Source organism: Magallana gigas, chromosome 6 (genome assembly GCF_963853765.1).
Source record: "Magallana gigas chromosome 6, xbMagGiga1.1, whole genome shotgun sequence".
Classification (NCBI taxonomy): Eukaryota; Metazoa; Mollusca; class Bivalvia; order Ostreida; family Ostreidae; genus Magallana; species Magallana gigas.
This window is the reverse complement of record NC_088858.1, coordinates 15,623,866-15,649,581: the sequence shown is the minus strand read 5'-3', so window position 1 is coordinate 15,649,581 and position 25,716 is coordinate 15,623,866. Positions and strand designations below refer to the sequence as shown.

The 25,716-nt window shown below is 32.9% G+C and overlaps 1 protein-coding gene, 1 long non-coding RNA gene and 1 pseudogene across 3 annotated transcripts; 2 read left to right on the top strand and 1 right to left on the bottom strand.

The window, feature by feature from the left end:
* Window positions 1-555: 555 nt before the first annotated feature.
* Window positions 556-13,254, top strand: LOC105335281 (uncharacterized). The gene is made up of 3 exons (XR_010715214.1): window positions 556-658; window positions 11,150-11,380; window positions 13,151-13,254. It is a non-coding gene; the product is annotated as an uncharacterized lncRNA (long non-coding RNA).
* LOC136276077 (uncharacterized) lies at window positions 3,626-6,038 on the bottom strand (annotated as a pseudogene).
* Window positions 13,255-14,826: 1,572 nt separating the features above from the next.
* LOC105335282 (coadhesin) lies at window positions 14,827-25,266 on the top strand. Of its 2 annotated transcripts, XM_066089038.1 has the most exons (11): window positions 14,827-14,909; window positions 15,703-15,903; window positions 16,080-16,274; window positions 17,570-17,767; window positions 20,287-20,457; window positions 20,619-20,789; window positions 20,981-21,151; window positions 21,308-21,475; window positions 21,841-22,011; window positions 22,590-22,760; window positions 24,688-25,266. In XM_066089038.1, exons 1-11 carry the CDS (start codon window positions 14,852-14,854, stop codon window positions 24,918-24,920), a joined length of 1,908 nt encoding a protein of 635 aa, XP_065945110.1. In that variant the 5' UTR covers window positions 14,827-14,851; the 3' UTR covers window positions 24,921-25,266. The 2 variants fall into 2 exon arrangements, with proteins under 2 accessions (XP_065945110.1, XP_065945111.1); XM_066089039.1 differs by lacking the exon at window positions 21,841-22,011.
* The last annotated feature ends 450 nt before the right edge of the window (window positions 25,267-25,716 follow it).

Below are 25,716 nucleotides of genomic sequence, written 5' to 3'. Positions count from 1 at the left end.
TGTCCATTTATTAAATAGTATAATATTTAAATAGAGTACTGTACATTATTCTAATTATTGGACAGTTATTTGTCCATTGATAATGAAAAAAGACATCTTAAGGTAACTTATTGGATTTTTTTTAAATATTGTATTGGTTTTCCTCTATTTGAGAACCTAATAAAACATGTTTAAATAACAAAAATGTTTTTAATTGATATTAAAGGTTTTTTTTTTAATATTTAGTCTTTATTCTCCAATAAAGTACCAATATATGGATAACAGTTCGAAAACTAGAATGATTTTACAAACAAGTACACCGAAAAAGAGATAAACACGTCCATCTTTTACTTTACAATATAAAACGTTGAATGCGTTTTCATCTTTTAAGACAGTACTGAATATTTATTTCTTCTTAAATGTAAGAATTATTACAATATTTTTGAGTAGACCAAACAAAATAACATTATTTGGGTTTCCATTGCCTGTCTTTGTGTTATAAATGGTATTGAAGCATTAAAATTGACCCTACAATGTAATCCGCGATAATAGATTCACGTTCGCAGTTGAGATCTTCAGAAATTTTGTCTTGTTACGAATTACCAGATTACGAATATGACCACGTTTGGACCGTCCTTTTGGATTATTATATTGACGACTCTTTCATTTAGCACCGCTGGTAAGAAATCAAGCAATCATTACAAGATCGTTACAATATCTAGAAAATATATAGAATGTAGATTTATACTTACATTTTTTAATTCTTAAATATGTATGCGTATAAATGTATAGCTGTAAATAAGGTCAGTTTGCCCTTCAAAATATGATGACCTAATGAAGCAGAAGTGCATGTACATGTTACATAAACACAATACAAATCAAAACAGTGAAACATGAAAGGTGAATCAAATATACTAACAGCTTTCTTCCAGCTCATTGGCGCCGCAATTAAATGAACTTAAATAAAAAAAACTTCAAGAATGCTAATCATATATGTTACAATAGTGCTTTATTCAGGGCACACTTGTGTCATGTATGTTTTATTAAAACATTTAAAACATCAAAGGCACCGACTTTTTGATACTGAATAAAGATTATTCTAAGAACATTCTAGATTAATGTTATACAATTAGTTGTATTGAAAGAAAGAACAAAATCAATTATTAGTATTGAAAAAGAAGAAAGAAATCTCAGAATCATTCTCCTTCAGCTCGGTTATTTCCGAAGACAAACTTGACGTATGAAATATGACGTCACAGTTGTAGGCTGGAGATGTTTATCTACATTTTGGCTTACGCTTTGTGTAGACAGGCGGATCTAACTGAGTTCTTTTCAAATGCATTTTGTTTTCTTTTTTACAAAATCAAACTTTACTGTCTTCTGTGTTCGGACCAACGATCACGCCATTTACATATTGAGATATATGGTCACCTCTTGCTACATGATTCAAAGAAACTTTAAACATTTCTAAAAGACAATATTTAGATTGATACTGTTCAACGAGTATATTTTATAAAGTGTTTTGTATTGCTTCTAAAGTGATCTTTTGTCATTGAATTTGTTGTTCATTTTTTGTTTTAAGTAAAAGGTAAACTATCTTTATACAAATATTCCTTGTAAAAGAGATTTTTAAATGATAAAGTATAAAAATACTTACGATCAAACACACCATTTGAAAAAGATATTTTCAAATTATATTTGACGAATACACATCAGATTATGAGAAAATTAATTTAAATTATAAAGTATATTAACCTTTTGACCTGCATTGGTCAGACACATGGTGTTACAACCTTTGGACAGGTACCAAAACAAAAAGCTTGAACAAATTGACATAAAGGTCAAAGGTCAAGGTCATTTAGAAAAAAAAAGTTTTAAGATCTCTTGATAGAAGCATATTTCTATCCTTATATACAAGATAAAGTATTTCAATTTGCAAGAAAATTATAATTCATGCAAGATAATTATATTTAAAATTTGAAAGAAACTGATTTCGATATGGGTAAAAACTACTTATGCAATCTTTAAACATTCAAGATGTACCTTAATTCTACAGACATGCGAAATATCATGTTAACAGAGGACTCAGATTTTTTGTCAGTGCTGTATGTAAACAAACGTTATATAGCATGTAGACATAATGAGTCGCATGTCAGCCATTTTATCTTGCGTATTTACATAAAAGAATCTAATGTATCCATCTCCCACGTTGAAATGATTATCATGCAGGTAAACATGATATTTATTTATGTCTAGATGTTATAATAATCATTGTTATACTTTCATGTTAAATACTGAAATCTGATTGGTTAAGACGCAGTTTATAATATTTACTATTACCCTCAGCGTTAGCAACGCACTTGGCAACGGGTAACATTAAAAAATGTTACATGCGCGAAAATTATGCGCGTACGGTTCGCTGTAGAATTCACGTTATTCCTATATAAAAGCAGTAAAATTTTCTTAAATTTTTTAAAAAAGACATTCAGTATAACAAAATAAATAGTGCCTGTTTGGGAGGATAACAGTTGAAATTGACACCCCTCGAAAACCATTGTCAACCTCCGCTTCGCGTCGGTTGACAATGGTTTTCTCGGGGTGTCAATTTCAACTGTTACCCTCCCAAACAGGCACTATTTATATATTATAACAGTACATAAACAAGTCGCATGTCGATATAATTATGTCCTTAACCATATTTTATGTTGACATGCAATATAACAATATCCACTTGCCATGATTAACAACATAATTGTTTTGCATTTAGACATACTTATCTTGGACGCTGACAAACGCCTACTATATCAATATGCGCGGAGGTATACAGTTATTGAACCCTCCGTTCGCTATACATAGAATATACATGATGTAGATGCATATCTAAATGTGCATATTTACAGGTAACCCCAGATCCTTCATGTTTCTGAAAATTTAGGCCCTTTTGAATTTAAAACTTTTGCACAATTTTGAAAATAAAAAAGAAGAGTTTAATTATTTTGTGTATTTAATGCAAAGCATGTCTTTTATTATATGTATCATCTATACTTATAAATTAAGGCATTTTGCAAATAAACTTAATGCCTGCACCAGAGTACTTGCTTACACTTTTGGTATTTCAACACATGTTAGATGATGTCCGTAAGGTATAAGTGAATTTAACTGATAATTTATTATTGTGAAATTAATCAAAAACCGATTAACAAGCCCGAAATAGAAAAACTGAGAGTAAGGTGGTGGACACGCTTTGGTGGATCAAAGTCAGGGTTATTCGAGATCGAAATATATAATTGCAAAGAAACAATATTGTATGATTACATAAAGAGTTAATATACTTACAGTGAGCCTATTTAGAGAATACCTAGAAGTTAAGATTTGATAAATATTGAATAAAATGAGTCAATTCGTTTCCTAGTGGGCGATTTTAGTTTTGATACTCATTCGCTTGCAAAGCACGACCTCTGGTCATGGTAAGAGAATTGGATAGAACTTTACAGAACGGGGTGAGGCCAAAAAAAAATATGTGTGTTTCCTATTTCATGAAATTTTAAAATAGGGTAGGTAGGTCGATTTTTTTTTTAAATTTTTTTTTCAATGACGATTAATTCATATATGAATATGGAGAGAGAGAGAGAACGAGAGAGAGAGAGAGAGAGAGAGAGAGAGAGAGAGAGTATCTGGCTACAAGTTCTTTTAATAATAATACAAGTATTCTGACAACAACAAAACTCAACAAATTGAATAAACATGAGTTTAATATTTTAGCAATGAATACGGTAATTGTTAAATTTAATAAACAGTTGTAAAACAGTTGTTATTTTCATAGAATAGTTGTCCTTATTTTAATGAGAACTTGAATGAAATTCATGAACAATGATTAGTTTTTCTTTCCATAGGGGCGCTGGATAAATGGCACCCTTCCTTTTCCTTCACATGTTTTGCATAGCGGTAATACAGTTTTGTACTGTTCTTTTAATTCTGCATTTGTATCGGCTTCTGGTTCAGCACAAACAGAGCAGATATCTACTTGGTCTAAGCCGCTTCCATAAAAGGCTAATTCAACATGTGAGTCACAGTTAATATTAAGTCTGCTCATAACTTTTTTAGACATGAGTTGGTGGGTGGCAATAAAGGACTTCCACATGTGTATTCATATTCACTAATTGAAATAGTGAAATACATTATTTGCCTCTCTGTGAGTATGTGATGACTGTACACTACACGTGGCTTTCTACACTCAACACATTCAACTATAGCTCTGGCATTTTGTGTAATGCAAAGGTGTGCATCAGGAGTTGGTACTTCAAATTCCTCTTCTTCAAAAATATCATTCACAGGATTTGACGTGGTTACATTCACAGTAGCTCTAAGGTTCAGTTTCTTTTCTTTGATCGGTTTTGCTTTTAAAGAAGGTCTGTCTGATTCATTTGTTTCTGTTCCTTTGACTTCATTGTAGGATTTGTAATGATCTTTAGTCTCATTTAGAACTGGATCAGGTAACCACTGCATTTGCTCATCTCTCAAGCGTGGAGGAAGACAACAGTTCTCATCTCTGCATTTTCTGATTTGAAACGTGTATTGTCTACTTCTACAATGAGTTTCAATCCACTTCTGATAACTCTCAACTTTACTTGTGTGCACTTTTTGAAATTTTGTCAAATCAAGATTTGGGAAAAGTTCTCTAACATGGCGCTTCAAAATATCAATTTCTTGGTCACTAACTGGATCTAGGGCCTTTACTGGATCATCTTTTAACTTCAATCTCAAGAAACGGTTACGAAGCACTGATGCAACTGGCTCGACTGATTCTATCCATGCAGTTTTTACTTCTGGAGTCTTCTCAGCAAGATTTCTTACATCTGCCATACTGTTGCAGCTTTTCAGAACTTTATTCATTTTTTTTCTGTTGACTCTTTACGTTCTAATGCTACATTTTGCAGAGCCAAGTTTAGAATGCTCATAACTCTCTCAGCAGGGTTAACATAACTGTGACCGGGTGCACATCTTGCCAATATCATTATGTCAAGATTCATTTCCTTAAATACACAAATTGAAGCACACTTCACACTTTCAAGTGTATTTCTCTGATCAGTTCCACCATCTGTGAATTTAAGCAATATATAAGGAAAATGTCCCTGTTGTTCAAAGGCTTTTATAATGGAAACTGCATGACGAAATGGAGATGCCATTTGAAAAACAGAATCATTAACTGTCACTGTTACTTGACCACGGACAAATTAGTCATCAATGCTACCAGGAATTTTACAGTGCAAAATAACTGAGGGGGTCAAGGATGCTTTAGTCATGTCATGATCTAAAGATACTAAAGTGGAACTTGATGGCACTATGGTTTTCTTCCCCCTCGCACCTGTTGAAACTGGACTTCCAGGTTCTCCAATACTCACTTTTGCCTTATCGCCACAGAACAATAAAGCACAATGCTCTCTCATCTCAATAGCCATCTCTTTAAGATATCTGAATTGTGCATTGCAATAGTGATCATCTCGATGGTCAATGCGAAGCTGTCTTCTTTGCACTTTATACTGAACATCAATCTTTCCTGTAAAGTTCAATGCAGACCTTGCATAAGGATTCCTAGGGGCAAATTGTAACCTCACCAAGCTCTTCGATGGAATATCAGTGCCCTCTGGACAAGATTTGGCTGTTTTCTCAACCATTTCTTCCAATGTGATAAATTCTGATAAAAGTGCTGTCCCATGCCGTCTATCGTCTACAGCTGTAATCTTTTCTATCTCTTTTGATAAGGTTTCAAAGAAAACATCAAATTTGTTGTTTGGTCTTCCTGGGTTGAGCACTTTTAAATCAGGAATGAGGTCATTCTGACCAAGAAAAATAAGTCTAAGTCTCTCTTGGGTTACAGGGTGTTCTGCGGCAGAATAACCCAATGCCAGCTCTTGATAAATGAGATTTGCAATAGATGGTAATACAGAAGCAACATTTTTCAGTTTTTCTTGAAACAATCGCCTCTGAGCTCGTGTATGATATTCTTTCAAATTTGGTCTGGTCTGACAGTTTGTAGTAATCGAGCACCTTGTGTCAACATTTCAGCGTTTGATCTATTTTGATTGGAAACTTGGACTATACAGACTGTTGAGACTGACGATCCACCAGGACTAAAACGAATGATATCAACAGGACATTTCAACTGAAGATCTTGAAAATAGCGGAATCACTCCAAGTTACTTTCAAAAGGCTTATCCAAATGGTTGTATTCGTCAAAAACCACTGGTGCCATAATTCCAGCACTGGTTACAGCTTCATTTATTTCCACATATTTCTCTCTAATTTGACCTGACAAATTACCATATCTGTGTTCAATGGTGACTTCTTTGTCCATGGTCCGAACAGGATACAACTTACTCTGATTTTCCTGGGCAGTTTTATTCCGAACAACTAGATATTCTTTGTAAGCAGTGAAACATTCTGCTAACTGCTTAATATCTTCTGCACCTTGTTTCCAAGAGACTGAACTATTGACCACAGACTTCATCAGTAAAGAATATAGAGCCTGGGCATGGCTATCAAGAAGTGATGCAGACAATGGACAGGATTTTTGATTCTTCCTTTTTACTTCATTATATCCATCGTAGTCATTAAAGATATTTAGAACTGGCATTAGAGTTTGTTTCCTTAGTGAGGCATCATTTATTGTTTGATGATGATTAGTGATGTACCACAATGCATTGCAGAGAACCTGAAATAAGTAGAACACATGAATAATTTTATATACTAGGGCCTTAAATATAAATTTTTATTGAGTCTGATACTGGTATATCAAACAGGGTACAAATCTTATTATAAACAAATCACAGAATCTTATCGGTGCTGATTGATATAAATATTATAGTTTGTGCAAGGTATAAATTAAGGCAACACTAATGTTTTTACAAAAATGCAAGAGTATCTATCTATCTATCTATCTATCTATCTATCTATCTATCTATCTATCTATCTATCTATCTATCTATCGGAGAACATTAAGTATAAATAGAATTGAATTATCGAAAGTGGATATCACAAGAACGCCATGTTAAATAAAAGGTGTGTAAGCTGGATACAGTATCAAGACAAGACCAAAGAACTACAAGTGTTATAAATTATACTAGTTGGTAGCTTAATATTAAGCAAGCATCTATTATTTGTACATGTTATAGTTTTGACGTGCTGCAGTGCATAGCATACTAATGTAAGAAGATATATATATATATATATATATATATATATATATATATATATATATATCATGTATACCTTTTTTCCTGCTCTAATATTAAAAGTAAAAGTAAAATATAACTTATATGGTATGGGAAAAACATTTAAAAAACTTTTTGGCATTTGAATACCAAGTAACACATTTATTTTATACAGAATGACAATTAAAAACACAGTGTATTTGACATTAAACTTTCAGACCTTAAAAATCCTTGTTTGTCATGTTAAAACTTGTTTTAAAACGGTTTTGTTTTCTAAAATTTGATAGTTAATAATATATTTAGCATAAAGACCTGTACAAAGTATGATCCATCTTGTTCACAGGAAGCTCTTGGAAAATCTAGGTTTCTTGAATTGAAAAAGTTTTCAACCAGCTTATTATAAATTTCGTCCTTTCTACTGATGCCATCTTTAATGCTGCAACTGAATAAAGATAAATAAACATTCTTTATGCCTTGTAAATCTTGAGTACATACCATTGAGACATAAATTATTGTTATAATGGTATTAAAGCAATACAGAGACAGTTTAAAACCACCCAAAAAAGGACGGACAGACTGACATATATCTGTCAGGCCTCAGACACACACACTTTATTCAAACTTCAATTTCTAAATAAAACACCATTTGTTCAGTATAAATAATAAAAATGTTTAAAATCAACTGTACCATTCATATTCAATTACTTAATTTGGAAGTGTAAATTTTCAAAATTTAGATGCAAGATATGAAAACTACAGACTATAGAATGAAAATAATAAAGGTATATGCTTTCTAAAATTGTAAATATTCTAGTAGATTAACAAAATTATATGTCCAATGACCTTATGTTATTCAGTGTACATTGACAATCATAATTTAACACTTCCCTGCCTGAATAAAGGAGCTGGTAAAATTCATTTATACATGCCATGAATTATACAACTAGCTCTCTTTTAATACAAACCTTGATGTCTTCAATGAAACATTCTTTCTGCCACCCGCCATGAGGACTTGAAATGCATCGACCGTTTTACTGGTGGCCGTCTCAGCTGCATTATTTATGATTTCACCCAATGCTACTGTTTGCTCTTCCGTTGAACAGGAATATTCAATTCTTTTAATGGCAAAAGTCCCAACAAGATCGCCTACCAGCATATTGGGGTATACATCGAACGATGTTCCTATCGATGGATCTGTCGAGTTGTTACAAACGATTGAAAGTCTCGAGTCTTTTGGCAAATCACCGTGTAAATCAATAAAAATATCAAGAAGAGTTCTACGGTTTTCCAGGCACAAAATTGCATTCTTCTCTGAAATGTGCTTGCATTTTTGCCTGACGTCATGACGTCAGGCATATCTAAGGTTTAAAAGTTGCAATCTCCGAAACGGTGCAGACAATGGCAAAAGCAATATCATGATATTTCACAATAAAGATTAACCGATGCATGTATAAGATGCCAGCATTTACATTCATAATTGATGAAAATGTTATATGGCATGTAATAACAACAGCGAGCAAAAGTTTTCAAGCAAAAGGGACGTTCACCATGCAGTGCACGTGTGTATTCCTGATTTAAAATAGATTAGCATTCCACCATATTTGAACGGTGAAAAAGGGGGAGGGGGTCATCGCAACAAGTTGTAACATATTGTCTATTACGGTACAGTGTAAGTAATAATTGGTGTCGGGTTATTATTATTGCAAGAGAGTCATCAATTTGAATTTAAACAAATATATATTTATACAGCTGGAATGTTTACTGGAGGAACGAAATCGCCAAAGCGGGGTGTGACCCGATTTTCGTTCAGTTGGACGATTTCATTAATTTTGAAAAGGGGTCATAACTCGCGTGTCTTACTAATTGTACATTACTACATTTAACAATGACTAATCAAGTGTGTTTCTTAATTCGATAGAATTCTTCCAAAACATCCGATCCAAAGTATAATATACATGTATGTAGCTGTTACAAAACAAATGTCAAAAAATTCATCTGACCCCCTCCTCATGGATCTCTGCCAATGGATGAGTTCATTCGCTGCGTAAATGGTAATAGCAGGATTTCGCGCCATAATGTCTCATTCATAGTTTGTGCGCACCGATTAGGTGACGAGTCCGTTTGAATCATGCGAATTGAAGTTACAGTTAGGGTTTTTTTTTCATGAATTTGAGAATTCACCCTTTTTTAATTGCTTGTCAAGATGATTTTGATGAAGCTGACCACACACATTAAAAAACAATACGTGTTTGTATACCCTTTCATATTTCATGTGGTTGGAAATTTTTAAAAATGCCTTTCAGTTGATTTTGCATCTTAATATAACAAATACAATTTTTAAAAAACTACTATTTACTTTCAGATTTCAAGCTTACATGCTCTATATGATAAGTGTACATTCCTATAAAAAAAATTAATAAACTAAATGAATTTCAAGTGATATATATGTACATGTTCTAGATCGAAGAAAAGACTGACATTTCGTCTTAAATTTGCACGTTCCGTTTATAAAGTTATGATCAGCAGCGAATATTAAAATTCATTTCTGATAAGATAGCCTAATTGATACATGCATGCTTCCATTGAATTATTTTGTTTAGTCAGGCAAGCTTTTTGGAAAGGTATTACTTGTTTAACTCTTATCGCTAACAGACTCGTTGCAGCTACAGTCGCCGCCATTTTGATTTTGTAAATGTTAAAACCGGAGACGCAGAAGACAAATTTTCCGGTAAAATCCGAAAAAGTTTAGGGTCGGTAATTTGGCCGGGAAAAAAAGGGTCGGTCGGGAAACCGGAAACACATATTTTTTTTTTTGGCCTAACCAAGAACGCGAATTTACTATAATTAACGAAAAGTGTAAGACGAGTTCATCATGCATCGATCGCGGGCAAACTGCAATTGAAAAAAGTAATAAACACACAGAACTAGAAAAGGAAAAAGGGCATGTGCAGGTTTTTTTTTTCCATGTTTATCACGACTTATTTTGTACAAAATTTCGAATACACTTTAAGTTCTACCTTACAAATAATCACGTTCCTTGTAACTGGATCGACAGCTTCGATAAAGTACTCAAAATATCACAACTTTGAGCCAGTATTTTAAAAATAATTGTAATTTTATAGTTTAAGAAATGTTTTATTTAAAAATATACATATAATAATGATAAGTGAATATGTACTAAACAGCAGGCAAAAATATCCTACATGTAAATTGGTTCTCTCTATCAGAGCTCAAGGTATAAATATTTTTAATCCTAACAGTGTACATTTTTCGAAGTTTTACACAGATGTTTTAAATTGTAAGTTTTAATGTTAGTTGTCAATAAATTGGGAAGCTGAATTATGTGAGCTTGTAATCTTTTTCTTACAATTAAGATTCATTTAAATGGAGCAAATTATAAAAAAAAAAAAGAAGTTTTTTTAAAAATTTGACAACAGTTAATCGCCGTGTATTTCTCAGATTAGCTAACATGAATAAATTTGCACTTATTCTATTTAAAAAAATTATCTTATAGATTCCGGCAGTAATCCTATTATAGATAGGATGCAGTTAATTTAAATTGTAAAATATAATCATTGAATTATTTCTAGCAGATAAGTATTAAAAAATGAATAAAGACCGTTCAATATTTAAGGTTGGGCTAGCATTTCATTTGTTGACTTTGCATTGATATATAAGGTTTTACAATGATAAAATATAACTTTATACAACAAATTAAAAAAAACTAAGAGGATTATTTATCCATTAGATATCGAAGTATATATGTGTTGAACAGTTTTGTGAGCTTTATTAATGCATGACAAAATGACATGCAACAGTAAGTTAGAAAAATGCATAATTACTTGAATTGTAATTTAGAAATTTTTTTGTTACTAAATGTATAACCTTTATAACAATCGATTAAATGACCGAAAGTGAAAAAAAAAATATGAATATAAAATATTATCTTTATTACCAAGTTGACACCTTTGTAAAGATACAAACCCAGTTTGAATCCTGGCAATCTTGGAGCCCTTGCTCGGGATCCTGTGGGGAGACAGGAACTAGATTTAGAACTCGTGGTTGTCATCACGTGGTGGTAGGATTTCTTAAGTTTTCCCACGAATGTCCGATAGAAGGCGAGGAGAAGCAGACTTGTGTAGGCGATTGTTCAACTTTGTCTACCGTAATAAAAACAACACTGTCTCAAGGTAATATTTTTGAACTCAAAACATGACATGAGTTTGTTAAATATAACAGTGTTTTGCGTTTTTAATAATGCCTTCATTGGAAAATCTGGTAGTGGTGTCTTATTCTGATTTGGAGTATAGTGTTTTGTGGATTTAAAATTTAAAAAAAAAATCAAGCTACATATTATGTACATTAATTTGAAAACGATGGCGTTATCGAAACAACACGTGTAAATCTCTCCAATGCGTATCTTAAGGTATCTGATTCATTTCAGCCACATATTCAATTAATCTGGATGCATAATATATATGTATGGGCTTAATATACTCAGTTTACTTAGACACCATTTCCATGTTGAAGTATCAGTATGTAAGGGCGGAATGTATCCTATTCTACTACAGTTATTGCCGAGATCAAAGAGATGCCGCGGACATTATTCTCCAATATACCAAAAACGTCATCAGTAAATTATCAGATCAGAAATACCTATATTTGTCTCGTACTGATCATGATAGTACAACTTCAAACCGTAAAAAGTTTAAAACCATGTCAATATTCCACGTGTCAGTTCCAGTCAAAACGATGTGTATTGCCTCAAATGATCAACGCGGCTGTTCCTAGGACCTCCCTAGCACATTTTCACTGCGTGGTTTTACATAAAATATATAACGTGTAGTTGTAATAATCGTGTTAAATTGCCCTTAAAATATTAGGAATATAATTCAAAGACATTTTATAAATAAGTGAAGAGTATTAAAAATCCAAAGAAAAATTCTGTCGTCTGCATGTGATTCCTTTGATCGAAACACAGTCATGTAAACATTACTATAAAAACCGTTGGGGTTACACGGAACAGCCGTCAAAATGACCTAGATCGTCTCTCTATAGGAGAAACGATCTTTAGAAATACTGGGCTGTTAGTAGAATAGAAATAAAGTTCTTGTTACCGTGAATGTTGCAGGATGACCTCCTCGGTCTCGAAATGTTGTTTGAAATATAAAAGCCTCGGCTAACGCCTCGGCTTTTATATTTCAAAACAACATTTCTCGACTTCGGAGGTTATTCTGCAACATTCACAAAAACTCGTAATTTATTTCTTAAATAAATTGCTTCTTCCTCTTCTTGAAGAGTTATTCCCCCATTTTTGCTTTTAATTTATAAAAATCAATTCTTTAAAAAATCTATTAGGAGAAAAAACATATTCAATAAATTGTATATTCCTAATGATTAGATACATCTTTCCACCCGAACATTTACTGATATTCTTAGTATTTACTTTTTCATTTTCAAAAAACTGCTTGTTCCCATGCAGTAAATGCAATTTTCATAAATTGATTACTGCTTAATAGGTAATATAATTTTTTTTTAAAAAGCATTAGTAAATCCTCTTTTTACTCTAGAATGCTTCAAATTATTATAAGAGTATTTAATAAATGTGGTAAATTCAAGGTTAGAAAATTTAGTCCTAATACGGAAAAAATACTTTGAGACGATTTCAATGAAATGTTATCACATGTACACATTAAAACATATTATAATCCAATTAAATAATTATTCAAAAAAATTATAATATTGGAAATTCTTCACCGTTGTTTTCAGCTTTAGGCAATTAACAGTACTTTTCATTTGTGTACACAAATGTGAGAGTCATTTTTACGTAACAATAGAAAGACTTTCGAAAATATTATTGTGCATTTTAATCTGCTTCTTTGATATCAGTGGATAAGTTGTATAGCACGTTTCCACGAAAATACATAAATAATCTCTAATCTCTAGTCCTTTCTTTTCAGCTTCAACGACTTCTTTGCAGAAACAATCAACAGTTAAACCTGTTTCATACACTCGAATATGGCAAACTCTGGTAACACTTAAAGGAAAATAAAGTTGTTGCATATTTATGTAACACCCTGTTGTATTTTGTTTCGTTAGTAAGCCACCGCCTCACCTTCTCTTTATCTGTCAACTTTGTGTTCACATACGGCCTTAAAGCCCTAATACACTTCCTGACATGTCTCTGTCTGATACTGATATCATTGCTGAAGCCCACCTATATGACTCTATAGTTCTTATCCAGGTTTGATTTGGTCGAACTACTTTTCTTTTGATTTTGTGGTTTATTCTGATTTTATCTAACCATTGGGCAGTGAACAAGTATGCCTAAGTAAGAAAGATAATTCCAAAAATAACGAATTTTGAGTTGTTACATGTATAACAATGCTTTTTATTCCCACTGGTCGACGGTCGCCGAAATATTAATTTTAATACATGCATGTGAATTCCCATTATTTTCTTATCTGCACCCAAGTTATACTATGCTAGATACATAAGATATACATTCCATCAGTGACCTTAATGAAAATCACACTTTGTTTTATGTAACAACCACTTTTTAACAAAGAGTTCTTTAGGGGTCAAAAACTGATACCAGTAACCAATGCTACAATTTTCAATGTTAAAGTTCAGGTCGGAAACAATCCTTAGATTTTGGACTGTCACTTATTCAAAAGAAGTTTGCCTATCCCTGTACATTTTTGCGTTTACAAAAGCGATATGTCTTCCAATTTAATCACGAAGATTATTATAATGTAAAAATTAATTGTAGGACTACCTTGAATCTCACCTTCCCTAAAAGCTTGTGATAAGATTTGTTAGAAGATAACCATGTGAATAGAATCGTACTTGTATCATGTATGGCGAGCCATAAGATTCAAAAGTTATTATATTTTTTTCGAAGTAAAGTTTTTGAAGTTGCAAGAAACTTCTACGTATATTTTCCTGCTTAAAGAATACTTTTCCAATTTATTTTAAATCGAATATGTCCATACTATAACAGACAGAACCGAATATACATAATCCATATAATTGTAAGCAATTTATGTATATTTATAGACATAATCCTTGATCTTTTTCCAACTGTTTTTAAACATGATTAAAAAGCATTTTCTGCATTCTAACGACACCGGTTATTCCACTGCATAAAATAAATTTTATCTAGTTTGTTATTAAATATCTTTATTATTCATGAATTATTTCGTTATAGACTTTATAAAAAAACATCAAATGGAAGGACTGTGGTTAGATTTTTAAAAAGTGAACTCGGTTACATAATCACTTATGGAAATTTTTCTACTTCGATTTTGTAGAACTCACAGTTTAATAAACGGTAAATTTGTTTATAAGGGTCCATCTAATAAATATTATCGTCCGAGTTTGACATCGGTGGCAGTGTGAGTTCTAACCAAGTTGAAGCAACTCAAGGTCGACAACAACTGTAAGGAGTATTAAACAGTTTTAAAGATTCGGTTCTTCTTTCAATGTCTCGTAATTATCGGGAAGAAAACCCTCAACGAACTCTCAGTAATTGATAGACGGAGTTTTTATCACATTGTTGACCTCTTGGCTCTCCACCTTGTACCATTTGTTAAGAATTTGCAATGGCATATAAATATGTGTTTGATAAGGAAAAAGCCAGTGTTACGTTAGGACTACAAATGGATTTGAATTATTGTATCATTCTATTTTTCGGATTTTTTGCTGGCGCTCTTTCTGGTAAGACAAATCGAATTTAAATATACTCAGTTAAATGTAAATTATTTTCAATTGATGAAATTTGCAATATATTAGTATATGTTTTAAAACTGAAGACTTTCTGTAACGTAGGGGTTGACCATTCTAGCTTCCAAAATACAAAAATATTTAAACACTAGAAACCACAACTATGTGAGCGATCACTTTGATGGAGAAGGAAAAAAAATGCTTAAAAAGATCGCTATATGTTGAAAATGTTATCAGCACAAAGTGACTGTCAACATTTTATCATATTTTTCGTATAACTTGACATTAACACCAAACGAAAGCATTGACCATTTATGTTAGACATCACATAGCTAGGTTAAGGAAAATTAGAAGAAAATTCTCTGTTTTCCTTTTTAAAGTTCTACCGTTTACATTTTGCGACTTAAAACTACTGCAATTATTAGGAATACAAAATACATTGGTATGACACATATTAATTTGAAAGTGAAATAATCACCAGGAGTGTCCCTGTGTCTAACAGGATAGATCATATTAAACATCTAGTCCACACGTACCTTGTAATTGGATGCTCACAGTATTTGAATAAAAATAATTTGTGAATTTGTTCAACGTTATCACCCTCCATCGTAGGTTTTCTATCTTTGTAGACCATTACTTCGTTCGTATGAGTCTTAGACCAATTCTCAGATTATACTATTTGAACATATCATTAACTTTAACTAGAGAACGTTTTATAAACATTATGTTTATATAATTACCTGAATTTATTTTCGATATAATTACATACACTTGTATAAACCGGTAGTTTCAGTAAAACATGATGGTTGGCGGCCAGAGCACAGAGGATGGTCAACCTGGCATGATCATTCCAGATGTAGTGCCTCTTGTGGGGGAGGAGTGAGAACACGTGCTCGGAAGTGCCATGGTGGGCGTGATTCAGATGACTATCGTCATTGCGGGGGCGCTGCATACAGGACGGAACATTGTAACACACATCCATGCCCTGGTATAATTTAATTGTTTGTTTAACAACACATCCTATCCTTTTACAAACTGAAAAGCCCGCGTCATTATTTTTTTTTATCTAGTACGTTAGTCGTCATACTGATGTCGTTAGTAACAGATCTATACAAATATCCGCTAATGTTTTGAAGAGAATAATTATGGCAAACATATTTTCAGACTCTAAAGAACATGTGCATTTGTCGAGCTGGACGACATGGTTTCGTCATTCTAAATGCAGTGTTTCGTGTGGGGGAGGGGTTCAAATACGTACTCGATCATGTCATGGCGACAGGGATTCAGACCACCACCATCGGTGCTCGGGATCGACAGTGAGCACGCAACCATGCAACACACATCCGTGTCCAGATACATGTATGTCGACCGTGTCAGTTACATGATACATGCATCATGCGCTTTTTAAAATATTCATTTAAAGTGGAGTCAATACTATTCGTGGGGGCCCACTGTTTAGGCTTTCGTTGGTATCCCTTACCCAAGAATTCACATCCCCGCGAACTTATATACAATCACTTGCTGACCGCCACGACTAAAATTGATTCCACATTACATATTTCTTATTCTTATCGGCCCTGAACTTCTGTTCACTGTTTGTTCAGGTAAAATGAGCATTAACATTTTATGAACAACAAAGACATTTATTCATTCTTTTTCTATTGTCATTACCAATTATCTACATTAAAAAAAATCACCTTTCCGTTAAAGATTACGTTTCCTTAGAATGAAATATGAAGTCCCCTGTTGATAATGAAAAGTCATCTACTGTATGTTAAAGACTTGAAGAAATGAAATATTGAAACGTTATGATTCACTTTCAATAAAGAAGGTCAAGAACTTTTTGCGTTAGTGGTCCGAGAATTGTTTTTTAAAAATGAAGAAAAATCCCTCAAAATGTTACACTAAGGTTGAAATTGTATTTGTTGTGGAAACATTATAAATAGCATAACTCTTTTTAAAAAAAAAAACGAAATACAGTTTATGAATGACTATGTAGCTAAATAGATACAAAGCACTACGTCTTTAGCAACAGTTTGAAATAATAAATCCGAGTCCGAATTTCCTCTATCAGTTTAAAATTTCTAATCATTTTTATTCAATTTGTCATAAATCTAAGTGATAATGGAACTAAAATATTTATAGTCCTTAACTATTAATATTATCTTTATCCAGCTATCATTAGATTTGAATATGGTCAATGATCAACATTGTTAGATTGGTGCCTTATATTGTTTTCAGCATTTTCCAGTAGTTTTGCATTGCGTGCCATACCATTATCTTTATCTTATTTTATCTCAAATGATTATAAAACCTTACTGAAAGTATGCAAAATTATGTTGACTTACAAATTAAATCTTCTAAACTTTTATTTTTTTAGTGCGCTCAAACTTGTTTTATGCAAAGACTTTTTTGTTTCAGCCGAATTCCATATGGTGAAAATATAGAATTTCATATCAATAATAATTCGTTTTATAGATACTTTTTGGTGTTAAGAACAAATTATACTGATGCTATTGAACGTTTTATCAATTCGAATATGAAAACTACGTAAAAAGCATTCTTAAAAAAAGAAAGTAAATTACTTCTTGTGCAAAATTTATCAGAACGAGATTACATTACAATATCTAATTGACTGTGGTTTATTTTTTCAGTAAGCGGTAGATGGTCAACATGGCATGATTCATCTCACTGCAGTGTCTCATGTGGAGGAGGGCTTCGAACACGTACCCGGTCTTGTCACAACCATCATAGAGACCACAAACCCAAGGGTGGCCACCATGATCATTACTACTATCCCTGCCAGGGACCGACAACAAGGACTGAGGCCTGCAACACACAGCCATGTCCAGGTTATTTATCTTCCGGATCTTTACCTTCCCATTTTTAAATTATAAGTCAATTTCTCCTTTGAAACGCCCCTTCTAGCTTATCAAGGTTAAATACACGGCTAAAAAAATTGATGTCTATGGGGGTTTTGTATTGCAACAAACCCGGATGATAACCTATTCCGAATGAATTCCATAAGAAATCTGTTTTCGTTCTAGTGAAAATAATTATGTGTGAATGAAATTCTCTCGCATTATCAGTTTGTTCATTGTGAGATAGCAGTGTGAGAGTTTTTCTAACACTGTGTAATACTACGACGCTTTAAAACGTAAACAAATGTTGTCTGCTGTTGGGAAATGAAAAATGAAGGAGTGATATTATCCATTAAGTAACTGTTTTGCTTAATTAATTACAATTTATCACATTTTTATCGAAAAAACTGTTGTCATGTATACAGCACACGTATGTAGACTCTTGATAATCAACCTTTAATTACATGCTTTATATGATAATACCTGAGGCAGTGTGATTAAACATTTGGTTGACGACGATTACATGATGATTAGATAATTCTTACTTTTATATGATTTATACAGTCGGTTCAAGCATATCTTTTACAATATACACCATAGCATAGCATAGCATTAAAATCTCATAGCATAGCATTGAAATCTCATAGCATAACATTGGAATCTCATACCATAGCATACAATCTCATAGAATTGCATTCGTCATATCATACCATAGCATACCATATCATAGCATAGAACATTCTTTTAACTCGGTTTTAAATGTTTCTATTTGAAAAATTAAATGTTTACGTAATAGATTTGTGGTAAACATTGGCTTCTTATTATTTTACTTCAAAATGTGTGGAACTCTTCTGTGTATGGAGGCGTTTTTGTTCAAATCTCATGGCATACCATAGCATAGCATAGCATAACATATTATTAAGCCCTTCATTTCAATTTCTCATAGCATAGCATACAAATCTCATGGCATAGCAAACAAATCTCATAGCATATCATTAAAATCGCATACCATAGCATCGCATAAATTTGTAAAAGATATGCATGAAATGACTGAATCCGTACTTAATTTTCGAGCCTAGGCGAGCTCAAAGGAATGGCGCCACTGGCGTAAAAAAAATGCTTTGTGCACAACTTCAAGTTGTATATGTCACAACTGTCATATGCTTTCATTTTGACTTGCAATATTTGAAGCACGCAGAGGAAAAAACCGAAAATAATCTTTTGAACGTCATAACAGAAAGTTATCAGACATCATTTTTTAATGTAAAATAATGCGAGAAAAATAATCATAACCCATATACTTATGTGAGATAGTATAATTCCACCGATAGGCTAAGATTCACGGTCTAGAACCCGGCAAAGCCTCGTTCTTAACCGTGAATCTTGTCCCTTCGGTGGAGTTTCACTAACCTACACTCGTCAAAATTGTCCAAATATCTTGGGATAGAATATAGATAGTTCCCCATTCCCCTCCCCTTTCGAAGAAGAGAGGTCATATTGCTTTGCTACTGTCTGTCGTCGGTCGGTCCACCGACAGTTTCTGTTGATTTTCTTTGCACAAGATTTTGGGTACAATCGAGCAATTATCAACAGTTATTTCCCTTGACGCAGAAAAATTCCAATTATTTGCAGTTTCCGTTCATTTTTTTTTTTGGAAAGGAAGCACGTATTGAAAGAAAATTTAATTTACAGATTTATCATAATAATATCAAGGTAAAGTTCTATTTTTGGGTACGATTGATCAATTATCGACAGAGTTATGCCTCTTACAGGTGGAACCATTCCAATTATTTGTAGTTTCCATTTTCTTTGCAGAGGTTTCACTTACTGATAACAAATTTTGAAACAGATTTACCATAATGTCAAGTTTTATCTTGGGTACGACCAAGCAATTTTCGACAGTTATGTCTCATGGACTTATAAAATTCCAAATATTTACAGTTGTCGTTCATTTTCTTCACATTTTTCTTCACAGAGGTTGTATTTACTGAACTGATATATAGAATTATCATAATAATATCAAGGTCAAGTTCAACTTTGTGTATGACCGAGCAATTTTTGGCAGAGTTATATAGGGTCATGCACCTTCGACTTAGAAAGGTTTCAGTTCATTTTCAGATGTTTCCAAGGGAGGGGAGGGGGCTTAAGTGTTTCACAGACATCTTTGTTTCATTCAAGTTTTAAACAAGTTAGTGTTTTCAATACTGTTCAATTTTTTAACATCAAATTGGTTCATTGCGTGTTTTCAAATTAGCAAGCAACCACTCCTCGCTCGCTAGCATTTTGAATATGTGTTCAATCAGCGTGTTTTAGTTTTCGTTTGACAAAGATATCGTTGGGTGTTTATGGTACATTCTCAGCTTGACAATTATTCCTAAGCTTTCGAATGAAAACATTAAAATATCACAAAGTAAATCAAAGTGCAAATTTATTAGATACCAGTTTTTAAAAAAATTCAAAGAAAATTTTATTATTTTCAAATCAAATAACCATAACCAATTTTCTTCAAGTAAACGGTGGTTGGTCAAAATGGCAGAGTCAATCGACGTGTAGCGTTACATGCGGTGGAGGAATAAAAAGTAGCACACGAACCTGTAACAGCCCATCACCGGCTAATGGCGGCCTCTTTTGTTCAGGGTTATCGACAAAAATTGAACCCTGTAATACGAATTCATGTCCAGGTAATTTTTGGTTAAAACAAGTATGTAGAAAATGTTTGTGTGTAGTGCTGCGTATATGTAATGTTACAAAACTTTAGGGAAAATGACCATTGCTCCTAAATCAATGAAGTTTTTCTTTAAAATTTTAGAAACAGTGCGTCTAATTTATATTTTTTTTTTAGTCAACGGTGGTTGGTCAAGATGGCACACCCAGTCTCAATGCAGTGTTTCGTGCGGTGGGGGAGTAAAAGTACAGGTTAGATATTGTGACAATCCGCCTCCACGTTCAGGCGGCCAACAGTGTCCAGGGGTATCAACCCAGAGTGTACCTTGTAACACCAGACTTTGTCCAGGTAATTTTTATTTGAAGAATGCATGATAAATGATTGATTACATTTAATACGACATGTTGCATATTGGATACGTATAATAGTTCAGAACACTCGCAATACCTTAGTAGAAAGTGACGGTATTTTAATTATACAGGGTACTGGTATTTCTTAAAGATTTCAGAAACGGTAGTAATGATTGACATTTATTTCAGTAAATGGTGGGTGGTCACAATGGAAAGTACAGTCAAAATGCAGTGTTTCATGTGGTGGGGGAGTCAGAGTACGAGCTAGGACGTGTACAAACCCACCCCCTGGTCATGGCGGCCAACAGTGTATAGGAATATCGACCCGGAGTGAAACTTGTAACACAAAACCATGCCCGGGTATTAAAAAACACCACTATATTAGAATTTCATTAGATTCCCCACTTTAACAGATACGCTCTTTTAGACTGGTGGTATTATACAACTAGATAATACGGGACTATATGTAATTATCAACGCACAAAATGGACAATTAAATATATGGATATTTTTTAGTTGATGGGGGTTGGTCGAGATGGCAACACACCAGTTGCAGTGTGACATGTGGCGGGGGAGTAAAATCATACGCTCGGACTTGTACCCACCCATCTCCAAGTCCTGGAGGACACAAATGTCAAGGGCCGTCAACCAGGAGTGACGTTTGCAATACACAGCCCTGTCCTGGTAATATTTTTAAACAGTTAAAAAAACTTCATTAAAATAACTTCATAAAATATTGTCGTTGAAAAATAATGTATATAACATAAAGAAATAAGGAAGTGGCGGTGTCAAGTATAGGACTGCCTCTCAATCAGTTTGTTTTTTTAAACTACAGAAAACTAGCTATTAATACAGTTTTATAAGTAAACCCATTTAAAATCAATGTTTATGCAAATACCTTAACGACCTTAAAAAGTAATTGTGCAGGATAAAATAATATATTTTATGCATACACGGATTATTATTCTAAAGTTATATTGCCTTATTTACTAGTTTAAAAAGCAGTTAAATAAGACAAAGCAATTTACATTGACATATATTATTAACAGTTGACGGGGGATGGTCAAGTTGGCAAAATCCATCTCAGTGTAGTGCCACGTGTGGTGGAGGGTTGAGAACACGAACTCGAACGTGTAACCACCCGACTCCAGCCAATGGCGGTCATCAGTGTCAGGGGGGATCACTCCTGAGAGAACATTGCAATACAAGTCCATGTCCAGGTAAGGACGTGTCTTAAAATAAATTGTATTGGAAAATAACGATAATAACGATTCTTTACACATATACTTTTTTTCCACGTTTATAGATATGAAACGAAGTTTCCTCGCTTATTTGCCGCTTTTAAAAAAGAACCGGAAAATTGTGTATTTGATTTGTTGTCTTTATATTTTAGGAATGAATTCAATATTTATTAGTTTTATACGATATAAAAAAAGTTTGGGACAGTTTACGCTTAATAAACCGTTCCAAACCATTTTATATCGTTTCAAACTAATAAGTATTGAGTTCATTCCTTATAATTTACTTTTTTGCTAATAATTGTTATGTACTAGATAAAAAAGGTCATTTGACTATTAAAATGACATCAACATGAACAAAACTCAAATATATCGTTAGGCAGATTGATACATTTTTGACGTTAGTCTTACTATGACGTAGGCAACCTTCTTTATAGGAAATAAAATATTTTTAACCCAATCAAAAAGCACGTTACAAACAAAATTTAACTGAATAAATATTGCTGCCTTGTCTTTATGAGACAGTTCATATTTAGTATATCGACATATATTATTAACAGTTGACGGGGGATGGTCAAGTTGGCAAAATCCATCCCAGTGTAGTGCCACGTGTGGTGGAGGGTTGAGAACACGAACTCGAACGTGTAACCACCCGACTCCAGCCAATGGCGGTCATCAGTGTCAGGGGGGATCACTCCTGAGAGAACATTGCAATACAAGTCCATGTCCAGGTAAGAACGTGTCTTAAAATAAATTGTATTGGAAAATAACGATAATAACGATTCTTTACACATATACTTTTTTTTCCACGTTTATAGATATGAAATGAAGTTTCCTCGCTTATTTGCCGCTTTTAAAAAAGAACCGGAAAATTGTGTATTTGATTTGTTGTCTTTATATTTTAGGAATGAATTCAATATTTATTAGTTTTATGCGATATAAAAAAGTTTGGGACAGTTTACGCTTAATAAACCGTTCCAAACCATTTTATATCGTATCAAACTAATAAGTATTGAGTTCATTCCTTATAATTTACTTTTTTGCTAATAATTGTTATGTACTAGATAAAAAGGGTCATTTGACTATTAAGGTCAGACGACACGTTCCTCAATTTTAAATAACTTTTTCCAGGAATTTGTTAATGGTTTACTACTACTTTCACAAGCTTTCTTGCAAAAAATTAGGGTACCTTACCAGGCATTTCTGCAAAATACTAGATTATGCAATTTCCTATATAATCTTCTTGAAAATACACTTGAATTTCTGATATAAAAATAAATACATCTACAGCACAGCGAAATTCACTAAATTAGAACTATATCTCCGCCGGACATCAATATGAACAAAACTCAAATATATCGTTAGGCAGATTGATACATTTTTGACGTTAGTCTTACTATGACGTAGGCAACCTTCTTTATATGATATAAAACATTTTTTAACCCAATCAAAAAGCACGTTACAAACAAAATTTAACTGAATAAATTTTGCTGCCTTTTCTTTATGAGACAGTTCATATTTAGCAGTTTTTATTTTTTTGGTATATATCATAATTTACGTCAAAGAGAGGTTAAATCAATGAAAATATTGAACATAAATCTAACTGTTTAAATATGATTATGCTGAAAAGTATATGTTATTTTATTTTATGTATTTAAAAAATATTAGTATCAAAGAAAACAGTTTTTAACTAATCGCAAAATTAAAACCGTTACTAAAATGTATTTTTGTTGCAAAAATGATCAAACTAGAATGATATGCACAGCTCCATCTATATAAATTGATGTCATAATTTAAGAAATCAGTTCAAGGAATTGCTCTAAGCTTCATTATAGCAACCCTTGTCACCTCAAATATGGAAACACATATCCACCCGAAATAAAAGCCTTACTACATGTAAAACAGATACTTAAGCGTTGAATATTATTTTTTAAAGATATTCTTATAACTGCAACAGTGTTGCATACCATTTAAGTATCGCGTGTTTGCGCGTTATGAAAATTTGTATGTACACACCGCCGCAGTTATGAGTCTATATCTTTCAAAACTTAATGATTTATTGCTTATATCTCTACATTTATTAAACTTCTTGTTTTGTCTTTAAATGTGATTTATAGCCTAAAATTCCAATTTCATCCAAAAGATAAGTTCAAATTAATGGTAAAGCCGCTGTAACAGCCACAAGCGCGAACTTTGATTTTCGCTTTGGACATTGCATTTTAAGCTTTGAACATCCTGTCTGTGTTATGGTGCTATATCTGCAGTAGCATTGCACACACGAAAGAATACATGTATGTTGAATGTAAAAATTTAGAGTTGGTGTTGTATCAAACATGCCTACATATGACTATTGAAGTATTCATTTTGGTGTTTGTAATTATTTGTAGCAAGAGTAATTTTTTAACACTTAAGTCGGAACTAGCATGTTTCCTGTCCATTGTTAATGTATAAAAAGAACTGTTTTCAATGAAAAGGTACATTGGCTTAGGAAGCCGCATTTAAAACAAATCCTTTTCCCCCCTCATAATTGCTACCAGGATTCAATATAAAACCGAAACCGAAAAGATTCATAATTGTAGATTTCAGTTCAGTAACTTGATATCAATCATAAATATTTTTTTAAGTAACTGACTTATGGCTAAAAATAAACATTGTTAGTTCCAACGACTACCACTACGACAACAACTACCACTACTACACCACCAACTACCACTACGACACCACCAACTACCACTACGACACCACCAACTACCACTGCGACACCACCAACTACCACTACGACACCACCAACTACCACAACGACACCAACTAAACCTCCACCTACAACTACAATGTCGACAACCTCAACAACGAAAAAAAAGTTTTTTACAATCCGTGCTGTGTTGAATTAATTGAATTCATTTAGTCTTTTTTTCCAAATAGAAAAGTCTTAATATCCTACATTAAAAGTTTTATATGACTTACAAACTTCTTGAATATCAAGATAAGATTGACTTTTTTAAAATTGTCTGGGTATAAATTCAAAATAAGATCTTGATTTAATACAAAGGGACTTGAATAGTAGAAATAATTTCAAATGCTATTGTAAACGTATTGCGTTTGGCTGAGTCAACGTGTGTTTAAAGAGTTGCATGAAGTCTTGTTGAAATCTATCCATTCGTATTTTGGTTTTTCTTGTTTGGAAAAAGACCTAACAGAAACGAGCCAGCGTAGAGGATAGTGTATTTTGATTAAAAAAACCCCACAAAATTATATCTTCAGTGTTTTTTTTCAGAAGAAATCATATTAAATTCAAACTAATAGTTGGTTTGGTTCTAGATTGGTAATCTTGACGGTGAAAATTGGCTTACTTCTATCATGACGTCCAAATTATAGTATACTCAAGCGATAAAAACCCATAAAGCCCAAAGTAAGGTTAAAAAAAAAAAGAATATGGAAAAACAAATATCTGTTCGTTACGTCATCAAGTCTCATGAAATAATGTAATTTATTTGGTCAAATCCATACGAGGATATGAATACAGATGAGTTATGTATACTACACACAATTTCACGCGATCATAATCTACAAATCCTGAATAGATTCTTAAATTTAGTATACATTTGTTGCAAGTTATCATAAACACTCTCAATTACATGCATACCATATTTTCTTTTTTATGCTTTTCTAAAACACCTCTTAGATTTA

Coding starts and splice junctions, on each gene's coding strand:
- LOC105335282 (XM_066089038.1), top strand. CDS start 14,852: ATGGATTTGAATTATTGTATCATTCTATTTTTCGGATTTTTTGCTGGC. Junction 14,910..15,702: donor TTTTGCTGGCGCTCTTTCTG/GTAAGACAAATC, acceptor ATAAACCGGTAG/TTTCAGTAAAACATGATGGT. Junction 20,790..20,980: donor TAACACCAGACTTTGTCCAG/GTAATTTTTATT, acceptor CATTTATTTCAG/TAAATGGTGGGTGGTCACAA.